We start from the raw sequence: 12,242 nt of genomic DNA on the forward strand, positions 1-12,242 counted from the left end.
GGTTGTTGAGAGTCAACTTGGTTCGGAGTAGTTTTTAAGGATCTGGAGAGGATGTCAGGTTGTGAAGATTGAAAGAGAACATTAAGGTAGGGCATATACTTATACTTACCTTGGTTTCATTCAATGATAAACAGAGCATTATTCACAATACAATCCCAAGGCTGCAAAGGAATGCTTCAATCCATTCAAAGTAAGTGGAATAAAGCAAGAGAAATTCTAGGCGAGCACAAACACGGCTTGCAAGACAAAGCTTAATTCACCTCAATATTCAAACTGAAGGAACAATAATTCTTTGTTCTAATTCATGCCTGTTACTCGCACTACCAAATACAAAATCTTTCCTCAGTACTAAGAACAAAGCCTGGTCTAGCTTCTTTCCTTAAAGAATATCAGGTAGGCTTTAAGGCTTGTGATAGGAAATTGTGATTGCGAGCTAATAGTTCATTACATTGGACAAACAGGAAGGCGGATGCGCACCTTACTTGTTGCTCAGATAATAATTCGAGTTATTTCTTTCAGTCAAACAAACTTGTATGTGGTTTGAGATGGATAAAGCATGACTGGGACAGATATTAATCTTTGAGATCATGATTTCGTTGTCTTGACGTATTTCAGTCACTCCAATCTTGAGAGTGGCAAAGACTGGAAACAATCACCGATATACGTGTTTCGAAGGGCATAATTGACTGCTACGCACATATACATCCACCAGTCGCCTCAGTCCGCCAACTCGGACGCTGATGTGAAACAGACCGATCAACAGCACTTGAACCAAGAAGTCCGTCACTTGCCGACGTTCCGGGATACGAAATCAGGACGGCTTCAACCCGCAGAGAGGAACATGATTCGGACCTAAGGCGAGAAGCTTCAGGTTTGGATTATATAAGAGAAACACCTCCATCGTTTTGTCTTATCAGGTTGCCACCCCGCGCTTGTACTTGCATGCGGTAGTGAACCCCATGGTTGCGTCACTGTTCAGGAAGATCGGACAAGAAGGCCAATGACTTATATGGCGATAGTAGTGGCACCTTGGAAGAAGGCGAGGGTGGTGAAGGTTTTATTGTCTCATCAGAGGTTCCATGCCCTCTCCTAATTGTAATGAGAACTCTCACGTTGGGCTTTAGCTGTGATGATGGCGACATTCCTTCTCCTGCTAAACCCTGCGATAGTCCAAAACCGGAAAGTTGTCGCAGCGAAATGACAAGGCCAAACAGACGGATGTTGACCAAGAAGGCAAGGCGCTCAGGAACACTCGCTTCAAGTCCGAAAGTCAAAAGCCCGAAAGTCCCAGATGTCCAATCGAAATATCCTCCCACTAATAAATACATGGCCAAATCCGACTTCAAAGATGACATTCTTTTCATGGTCTATCGAGGCACCTTCGGTTTCTACTTGTGATTTATTGCGCCGGATCTTAACTCGGCTTGGCTAACACATGAAAAGAGAAGAGATCACCCGGCAGTCCTAATCTTGCCTTTTCATTGTTGGGCCATCAAGCCGTCCACTTGGACTATACATAGTCTCTTGATATCCTGCCCACAGACGAGTAGGTGAGCATACAGTGCCGGTGTTCAACTCACCGATCGAACTGTTGGAGCTTCTTCATGGTGGTAAGTCTGGCGTTTTCCACAAGCCACAATAAGAACTCTTGGTACAGGAGACTCCTCTGTCCTCTTTCCGCGGGTTTCACACGGTCAACTTCGACGATTAGTGATGGGACGTACACATGCATTGCGGAACTTCGGTGCGCTTCCATCAGGAAAATGTTGTCGATCGGGATATCTACAGGAGCTTGGTGATTTGACGGTCATATGCAGACAGATTGTTCTTGAGACTGATGGGCATCACGAGGTAGATGTCTTCCGTTGAAACGTAGTGCTTCGCCGGCATGCTTATGTCCCCGTAGTCGGCATCTTGGTCCCAGAGTTGCTTCATGAGCTTTGTCTGAGTTCATGTAGACTGAAAGTCGACTTGACAGGTGTTGGATCTTAGTCTGCGGATTTAATGCAATATGCTCCTTTGTCACTTGATTAACAGCCGTCGCTGTAACGAGGTTTCCCATTGTCTATACGTTTGTTCGGAAACCAACTGGCAGATTTGGTGTTTTTTATGTTCCATAGAGGTACCCTTAGCGTTTTGCTTATGTTTAGCCTTATTTAGACTTTCGTCCTACTTGACTTTGCTGCGTTATCTGCCATCTACCTTTAGAAGTGATGTGCTGGGTGAAAGGCGGCTATTCTAGATTTGACAGGCCTGCTACCCTGAACCCCGCATTCGGCATCCGGGACCTGGACTTCGCTTTGTACGCCTCCCCACAAACTCATTACGACAGTACACCTGCTTATACTTCATTCCCTTGACAACTACGCGCTTCTGCGATGAGTTGAAAATGCGCATTAAGAATTTCTGCAGTGCTTCTATGCGTAAAGTCGATAGCACTAAGCTTGATGTAAGTGACGAATCCGTCGGTTTTTGTTTAGAAGAAGCTGGTGACCTCTAAAAACAATTTCGGAAAATCTGTCCACCGTCGACAGTCCAACAGCTCCTTCACTTGTTCCAACATAAATCTCAATTACTGACAGCAATTAGCTGATCTGTTGGTACTTACAACGTAACAAAACGATGTTAAGGGAACGAGATGCTAAAGTCGACACAAACACCAGCAGCAGCCGCTCTGGCGCCGCTGCCCCTAGGATGGATCGAGCATGTAGTGCCGATTGGCCATACGTCCTATTATAGACCCGTCACGTTCCAGCTGCTCAATCAGGACTATCGCATCACAGCAACCGAGAGCGTCCAGCCCACGTCCGAATAACCACAAGCCAAAAGCACCAGCCGGAAGCGGTTAAGCATGAACGAAAGACCGCCGAGAAAGAGACAAAGGGTCCGACAAGGCCGAAGCATATAAACCAACGTTCATACACGGGGCTATCCGAGGTATACATGCTGATGAAGCGGCGACATCTACTACTGACAAAGACAATAGATGCCTTCAGGAAACACACCGAGAACAAGAACATTTACACAACAGAGATATCCCGATGATGCCCACGAAGCTATTGAAGCTCGCGCTTGATCCCACCAAGCCAAAACCCATGCTGGCTCAAGGCTACCATACAGGCCGTCTGCGGCCCGGTACGCTGTTTAGTCACCGGCTTCACTTACAACTGGCCTTCTCAATCGTAAGCCTGGTGAATCAACGCCAAGGAGCTCAATTGTAAGTTTTATTTGGCGACCCAAACCCATCATTTCGATTAGTTGAAGCGGCTGATCTCCACATTGTGATAGTATTATCACTGGCACCTATGCTTGTATACTGGGCACCGATCTACCGGGTCAGGCGTCTGGATGCTTTCGACATCGCGAAGGCCGTCTTCAAAAAGATCGCGGGAACGTCGTGTCGGTCAATCGTGGCTTGTATCTTGAAGCACAGGTATGTGCTGTCTCATCCGCTACAACTCCAACTAAGCACAGCCACGCATCAACACCGATGGCATGGCTTCTCAGTACACCTCAGCATTCGATGTGAATTCTTAACAGGTGCATAACTGACAGAAATAGTTATTATACAAGACATCGTGCCCTGCTTACATTGCGATCACCAAGGAGCATCAAAGAGACGACATCAATACTCTTGCCATCGAGTCGTAAACCGCTCATGTCAGGGGCCAGCGAATCTACGTTCTGTCATATTTATCGCCAGTGACATGCTGAGACCACACTGAATTAGACCTCACCGCTTCGTGGGAAAATAAGCTCCCGGAGATGTTTGGCCACATTCAGAGTACAGGCGCTGTCTTTGGAGAATACAAGGCGAGCATTGCTCCATCATTCGCATTATACTTGGGTCTATCATCAAGAGACTCGAGTTCAGGCGAGGCTGTTCTAATATTGCTCAACGAGAACTATTTATACAGGACAAGGCAGTCACACCAGGATTCTCACCAACATGTCAAAGCTCGACGCCTTGATACTACGAAGTCACTCATTGATTGACTTCAAGACAGCGTCAATATTTTACCTTTAGAGATATATCTCAATGCAATGATCCCTTTGATCGGATGGGTTGCAGTCTCTTGTAATCGATCCTCATGATCCACTCGGAGTGATTACAATCATGAATGGCATCATTCTCCGGTACCGCCGTTGACGAGGCGAAGGCGTCAATACTTTAAGCTCAAGGGGATCCAAACGGAGACCGTTCTAAATCCCGTCTGTCAGAACTTCCGTATGGCTCAGAAGAAGGACTTGTGAGAAGACCCTTTTGTTAAGGTGGAGGGTGATAAACAATAATTAGGTCTGGATAAACGAGTATCGGTAGCAGATACACTAGTTCCAGCCTTGGAGAAAAGGCGTGGCCAATGCTTGCAGTGGCCACCAATTTACCGTTTACTAACTGCTACTCACTGGCTGGTATAGCACATTCAGGTTTGAGGTTTTACGATTGCCGAGAGGGATCTTTTGAATTTAGAGCCTCTCCGCGATCTCGCACTGGACATAATGATGGATGGAGATAGGGGTACTGGAGAATCTCAGTGACATTTCAGTCTTTATCAGGATTGCGTCTGCTGTTGTCAACGCACACATTATAAGCCAAGGAATTTTGCACTGAATAAATCATCGAGAAAACCCTCGCAAATGTCGATTAATTGTTCCTTATGATGGAATCATACCCCAGAGCTCTCAGAGAGTGTATCTGCGTTAACTATCTTTATCCTTTTCGGCTAATAATCCAATCTTCCGCCATGCAGGGCGCATAATCGTTGCTCCTGCTTGTCAAAAAAAGATCCAAAGACTGCGAAAGATAATTCGAAATTGTACCTGGATGAAGTAGCTACTACGTTGTTCTACTCATTAACATATAACCTGGTCGAAGTTCAAATGGAAAGGAGGAGGCGTATAATAATTAGCATATACTAGTAGTCCCAATTATTAATAATTAAGGAAAATAACCTTATTACTGAAAAAAAAAAAAAAAAAAAAAAAAAAAAAAGATATAACTGAATTACTGGGAAATTTTGAAGCGGCTTGACATGTGTTTACTGCCTCTATGGTGCACAATTGATCCATTGGGATGATTCGACCGAAGGCTACGGGGCGAAAAACGCCCAAAATCCAAAAAGAAGGCTCACGACATACAACAGCGGGGATTCGCTGGTCGTCACCGACCCAACTACTAATCCGCCCCTTACCAGCTTGACTATGGGAGAGCGGACGGGATCCCGTATTTTCTGGTAGGTATGGTCGTATGTGGTAGAAGGGTGTAATTTTTACAACTATAATACCTTACGCCGTGCCTATTACTCTACCGTTAGCCTCGCCCACCACTGTCCTCTCATGAGCTCGTGAGAGATAATCCGCACCATTGCACCCGGCATCAAATCCTCCAATACCTGACCAGTCAGGCGCGCCTAGCAATTGATCATCAGGCATATCACACCCCTTACACGGCGGATTGTAGTTCATGGTAAAGGTACGCAGACATGTCATGGACCTTCAAGTCAATGGATATAGCTATTTGCGTGCCGGAGGAGTGCTGTTTCTGGCAGGTGATGACCTTGGGAGCCGAGGGCAAGAGTAAAGTCCATGGAAATTTGATCTTGACGTTGGTTCCTCCTGGTGTTCTGGAAATGCAGGTTTGGACTCTGTGCGCACAGCCTTCTCTACGGCAGGTACAGCCCACGCCGTAGTAGTTGCGTGACAAGCGGTACCAGTAAGCATGTAGGTATATGTAGATAGGGACTCACAGAAGCATCTGAGGCGTAAGCTATTGGGACCAGCACATACAGAGATCACCTGAGGCTCGTATGTGAGACCCCTGAGGTAGAGAAATGTTTCCTTAGTTGAGGTACTCTCAGGAGGAACCACGTGAAGGCTTTGGAGAAGATTTTCGGCCATGTACATGGTTGATGGCATTTCGAACGGCCGTATAATACGGGAGAGCGCTATGTCAATAGGTGGTCGGCTTCGATTCAGCAGATCGTGTCCGAAACCGCAGCTCAATTAAGGAGTCACTAGACTTATACATGTAGAAGGTTTAGACCCTAACGACAGAGTATCATGTTGATCGGGCGGCTTGCCCTGCGATTTTCACAGTGAAAGATAGTAATTTAGCGCTTATCCTCATATTGTGGTCATATAATTGCCCGAATAAGACATAGTACTTGCTCACAGGAGATAACGACGATTACTACGTGAAGGTAACTAAGCCAGTCCGAAGTTAAACGTCAGAAACAAAAAGTTCCAGGCAATGGCAATGTAATCTGCAGTACTGACACCTTGAGATGACTTTATTCTATCCTAATATGACCTGGTTTTAATAACTATGCATTTTCTTTATTACTACAGAGCCGTGCTCTTTTAATTTTTCGCGAAGATTTATTGCTCCTCTGGTGGACACCTGGGTTGCTCCAGCGATAAATACCCTCACTTTTACTCATCACAGTACTAGGCAGCTCTGTAACCAGCATTAAGTATTTGAGAGAGAAAAATAAAAGAAAAGAAGTAGAAAACAAAGGAAAAAGCAGGGTTCTCATTAGTATAGAGAGCTGGGCACCTAATGTTATTGCATCGAGTTCTGTTGATTCTGTTGACGGTTGTCATTGCGCGTTGGAGAAGGTTATTTTGGTGGTCGAGGACGATGCCGGGAAAGACTCAATAGTCTCGCTACCTAATTGTCACTATGGGGCTTATATTTGACTCATTCGCTTCCCCTACGTTGTTTCTTCTGCGCTTGTTTCCCGTTTTCTTTCTTCTTTAATATATGTAAGAATTTACTAACCTTTTCATTGATGATTGACTCTAGTTCAGGTTATTATTTTGATAATATATGCTCCACTTCAACTAACAGTCATGTCACAGTTTGCAACGAGAGTTATCTTCACGTTTGATGCAATTTGCGTGGAACTTGACACGAGGTTACATAAAGGGAATCAACGACGGAGCGATTGTTGCTAGCTTGAGGATTAGAGAGATAAATGAAGAAATAATAGCCTGATAGAAGCTAGCATCCCAGGCGAAGAGCAGTTGTCTCCAGGAATTTACGGCTAAGGCAACGGACATTGATCTAGGTTACCAGGTCCCGGCCCCACAAGTCCCGAACCAGCAACCCGATTCCGGGGAGCAACAGTATTCTTGGTAACTGTAAGCTGCTTGGGTTCCTTATAAAGCTTACCCTGCACTCTAGAGTCCTCTTCCGAGATTGGATAATCATTTTGTTAAGCAGGACCAACTCTATAAAGACAGAGGGTTAGTTATTAATTCATTCCTCCTACTACATGATCTCCACGGTGGGGAACGATGCTGCAGCAAACCGATCAATCACAATGCACCCAACCAAACATCTCATCAACCCCTGTGAGTCTCAAGTCATACATTGGCACGGATAGCATCGCATATGTGCACTTAAATAACGATCTCTGAGTACATAATTGACGCCTTTTAACCGGCAACCTGAATCTTAGAACTCGCAACTCTTCGTTTGTTGCCGCCCAGTTTTGTCGCGAGATGTAGTCCGCCATTCGTCATCAAGGGCTTACAGTACGTAGACTTCCCTAAAGTGCTTGAGATAGACTTGTCTCCCCTGATATACTCTATCACCTCTATGGTCGCGGGCTTCTTCAGTACGAGCTTGGTCTTTATGTCTCCGTTGAATATCTGCACTAGCATGCAAATATAGGTGGGCTTGGGGCACTGATTGTAGGATATCTTGAATGAGGGGATTGTCGGGATGGACAGTCAATGCAACCCCCGTCTAGTGGCATACTTAGGGCGCACCCGATACCGTCGTTGTCACCACCAATAATCTCTGATATAGCAGGAACTCGGTATACTACCAATTAAAGGTCATAACTAGTGCAGTTGTAGCAGTTCTGCTCATGGATTCGGCGCTTAACATACCATTTTCATTACCGGTAATGCCAGGTATGAGGATAGCCAGCCGAAGCTGGGAGACTATGATGGCGCGACCATACTGGACGACAACCACTTATATGGGCCCTTTATGGAGCACTTGCAGAGCTACATCAGCAGGTGTTCGTCGGATGAAATGGTAAAGCTTCGGACCAGAAGACGCAGGTTGGCCCCCCCAGATGCTAGTGAAATGCTGAAGTAGAGCATATCATATGGTCCATAGATGTCATCGTGACAGTGACTACGAGGGCGTATATATCCGTGGTGGCGATGCGAGGAGGCCGTTCTGAATGGCATGATAAGATATGAGGACGGTCGAGAGGAATACTCAACCACTGGTGAGATACGTGAAGAGCAGAAGTTTGGCGATGACCAATACCTTAAAATTGTTAAAGATCAAGAGGGGGAGTGACACCATAATCTTCGACAAGGTGGCGAAGGGAAGCGTCCTCTCTGCTCTTCTGACGCTGGAGACCAAAATAGAATGCCAGCCTTAGTCAAGTACAAGTACAAGCAGGGCGACAGTGGCCTTGTCAGCTTGCCGGGGACTTCGAGTCTGAGAGCACTGGTGTCAGCAAGAATCACTGGTGTGATCACCAATGTGTTGAATGTCGCTGAGATGGGAACCCTCTCGTAGTTGTTGCTTTGGCACAAGGGGATGGAGAAGAGAAGTGATGAGAAAGTGAAGACAATTATTTTGACTGATGTAATAGAGGAAATCATAGTCCAATTACATCTCCAGAGAGCTGGTATGGCCATTGACACTCTTGGTGACGTTCAGGATGCGGATGTCCAGGAACTTCGGCATTGAGTTGCTGTGGCTTCCCAATATCTTGGCCGTTGTGAGCATCAAGTCGATCAGCCTGGTGATTGCCATCAAGTCGTTTGTAGATAGTCTTATAATATGCCACTAGCAGATGAACGTGTAGTGTCGGTGTTCAACTCGTGGATCGGACTGTTAGAGAGGGAGACTCCTTGCCGTACATCCGCGGGTTCAAGACAGTTCATTGAACCAGAGCATCGTCAACTGCCGGTGATGAGACGTGCAACCGTATCCTAGGCCTTGCATGAGGCTTCACCAGGAACACGCTGCTGGTCGGAATACCTGCAGGAGTTTGTTGGTCGGATAGTCATCTACGGGCAGATCTTCCTCAAGCCTCACGATCATGATGAAGCAGTCGCCATCCGTTGAGTCACAGGCCTTGGCCGATATGCTGATCTTCCCATGAGCCATATCATGGTTATCGAGGGTTGCCTCATCAGCTTTGTTGACATTCACATTGCCTACAGAATGGCTAGCCAGGAGCTTAATCGTGGTCTGCGTGTTTGTGGCAATGTCGGTCAGATACTCCTTCGTCACCTGGTTGAGGTATGGGCAATGGTGCTTTTTGAGTTCGATGAAGGAAGGATGTGAAGCTTTCGACCGAGGGAAAATGAGCCCGCAATGACTGATTCTGTCAGGGAGGATATTCTGTCTTGTTTGCCGAGGTCGGAGCGTGCGCCATCCCAGCATGAAGGGAGTAGGGAGTTGGGGATTCATGTACCGCCAGATAGGGTCCTTCAACTTCTGTGACTGATTCTGAGGCACCTCCACCGAGCACTATGCGCCCTCCGCAACAGAAAGGCAGCCAGGCATCAGCAACAGCGGTCTAGATTTCGACCCAGCCTCGCATACAGTCACCACCTATACCAGCGTCCCAGAGTACAGGGATCATAGTGACCTTGATGACTGCGAGACTGATGGAAATGAGCCCGAGCCTTGAGTCTCTTTAGAGATGAGACATGGAAGAGGCACGTCCATAGCCGGAGACCGATGACGATGGACGCCCCATGGTCCAACTATACAAGTCCATGGGTGAGCCTGCAGCTGTCGGGCTGCCTCTTCATGGGATAGTGCATGGGGGTATGTATGCCAGTGCGTATGCCCAGCCAGCGGGAGCGATCCTCACAAACGGCCTTTGCATTGCGGACGAAGGTTCATGCTCTGAGTCTGGGGCGTGATCAGATTATAGGCTTGGTCTGAGTGACGAGAAAACTAATCAGGACCAAAGAGCGAAGACGAAACACCGGTGGAAGGTAACCTGGCCGGCCCCTAGACCAATCATATCATCAAGCAAGCAGTACGGCGATGGACATGACGCCATGAGATTCGGCTAGTTTCAGGCCTGTCCCAACATCAAATGGACCATCCGACATAGCCCAGACGACCTACTTCATGCCCCAAGCATCTTCACCAGTGTTCTCACCCTGTTCCCGGGTACGGTGATGAAGAGGGTCCAGATGCAACTACTAGCAACGACTACTGCAGAGTCTCTCTGAAAACCAGACGCCAGACCAATCTTCTGAAAGTGCCACTCGACTGCAACTCTATGTTATAGTGGATCGAAGGGTTTGGTATCTTATGCTTGTAAGGTCCTTGCCGGCGGCAACAGCATATGGCTGTAGTTCGTGGTCGTTTAGATCAGGGATGTAAATGTTCCATGGAACTTCAATGGTTCCTTGCAAGATAGTAGCGGCTGGGAACCTTTGGCCGACATTTTCCAAGAAGAGTAAATCCTACTTGAGGGGAACAGCTTGGGATTGACCACTACTGTCAAGATCGAGGGCACAATTGTGCTTGTGATGGCGACGCTGACTAAGCGCGCTGAAGCTACTCAGCAATCTCTTCTCCAGTGTTGTTGGGATTCCCCGTACCTGTAGGCTTGTCCTCTTCTTATGCTCTTGAGTTCTATCGCGTCTTTGAAGTCCCCCTCTTTATCATCACTGCTGATCAAAGCTTGAAAGTCGAGGGGCTTACATGTCGCAGCTCAAGATCTTGAACTTGGTTGAGGCTTCGCAGCCCCAACCCTTTCGGTGATGGGCCATCGTCATATATGACAATGGTTGTAGATCGCTCGTGGAAATATTGTGCGCGTCTGGACTTGGCGATGAAGCGAAGCGCTGATCGGAGTTGTGCGTATGTGTCGGAAATGGGGTCTGGAGGAGATCATTGACCGTGTCTAGTACATTCGTATTCTAGCATGGAGGCTAGAAGACGGGTAGGTATTGGAGCAACAGGGAGGTTCACCTGATTGAAAACATGTCCACAATATGACGTGTCAAGAAAGGTCCTGGGAGGTATTGATTGTGATGAGAAGTCATGTGGACATAGCTATAATATCCCTCGGATGATGCCACCACGTTCAAGATAAATGATTAGCCTCCATGGTAACATTGGGGGCAGATATCTTCAGAATGGAGCAAACTTGGCTTGAGGATTTCGATCGCACCGGGAAGAAAGTCGGGACGAGGGAGCCTAGGATGCCGAGTACCTTTCCAAGACTCGAGCAGCTAGCTCCTGTCGCCGACAGCCCATCCTTTCTGTGTGTCAAGTCTGGTTGTGATTGAGAGAGGCAGAGAATGTTGAAGGCTTCCAGGCGCTTTCGATGGCATGTGAGACTCAACCAATCGAATTGCGCCGAGATGTGCAGAAGGTGGCGAGCTGAGCAAGGGAATCAATCTCGTTGACTTGGTCTGGATTCTTGCTTGACAAAGCCCGATCAGCTCGTCGTCTGGGAAGATGAGGTGCTTGCAAGTTGGCATTTGTGATCCATCAAGTGGGCAAGATCTGTTCTCTTGCTAGCTTGAAAGTTTGCCCAACGAGCCCGTGGCTTTTGTGTTTTACTTCGGTCGGTCGCATGCAACGGGTCCGAAAGCCCCAGGCGCGTTATCGGAGGCGCACCGAACTGGCCGCTGATATCCTAGACGGAGGGGGATGGCAACTGGGGCTTAATTGTGTCGGAAACTGGTATCGTGGAAAGAGGTGAGAGAAGACAAAGCAGTTGGTGGTAGAGGTGAAGGCAGCGATGCGTCGTCATCTGTCCGACAAGCTGACAGTACTGTTCGATTGGCTGAAACCGTTACTGACATCTTCCAAATCGGTACTGGACTTGGGCAAGCCTCGAACCCCGCGTTGACTTCCATGAGAGTTAATGCCCTGCTAACTGTAGACCTGGGACACTGACTGCGGACAGCGAAATACGGCTCAGGCTAACGTCCCTTGACAATCCTATCGCCATCTCCCTTGAGATTAAATTCATCCTTAGTTCACTTTTTATCTCGTTGCAATGAGATCCAATTTCCCCTTTAAGCATTCGAGATTCCTCTGATTGGTATATGCCTTTTTAGAGATTAGATCCCCAAGTTTTAGATCTTAACCTTAGCTTAATATAAATGGAGTGAACTGGAGACTTCTTAGGTGAATACTAAAAGATTAGCGATGAATTTTACCAGACTTTGACAAATTCGGTGGTTTACCTCAATTCAGCCTGGCTATTGCTGTTCTTTAAAGT

The 12,242-nt window shown here is 47.1% G+C and overlaps 1 protein-coding gene across 1 annotated transcript; it reads right to left on the minus strand.

Moving 5' to 3' along the window:
- Window positions 1-8,592: 8,592 nt before the first annotated feature.
- On the minus strand, window positions 8,593-9,544 carry BKA55DRAFT_679920 (uncharacterized protein). The gene is made up of 2 exons (XM_046198196.1): window positions 9,017-9,544; window positions 8,593-8,774 (listed from the first exon to the last, which is right to left on the minus strand). Exons 1-2 carry the CDS (start codon window positions 9,449-9,451, stop codon window positions 8,631-8,633), a joined length of 579 nt encoding a protein of 192 aa, XP_046043802.1. The 5' UTR covers window positions 9,452-9,544; the 3' UTR covers window positions 8,593-8,630.
- Window positions 9,545-12,242: the final 2,698 nt, after the last annotated feature.

Source organism: Fusarium redolens, assembly GCF_020744475.1.
Source record: "Fusarium redolens strain MPI-CAGE-AT-0023 chromosome Unknown BKA55scaffold_19, whole genome shotgun sequence".
Classification (NCBI taxonomy): domain Eukaryota; kingdom Fungi; phylum Ascomycota; class Sordariomycetes; order Hypocreales; family Nectriaceae; genus Fusarium; species Fusarium redolens.

What these genes read in the sequence shown, in the direction of transcription:
- BKA55DRAFT_679920 (XM_046198196.1), bottom strand. Translation starts at nt 9,451, where the DNA reads ATGAATCCCCAACTCCCTACTCCCTTCATGCTGGGATGGCGCACGCTC. An exon ending in CGACCAACAAACTCCTGCAG is followed by an intron (nt 8,775 to 9,016) that starts GTATTCCGACCA and finishes GGCAATCACCAG; the next exon opens with GCTGATCGACTTGATGCTCA.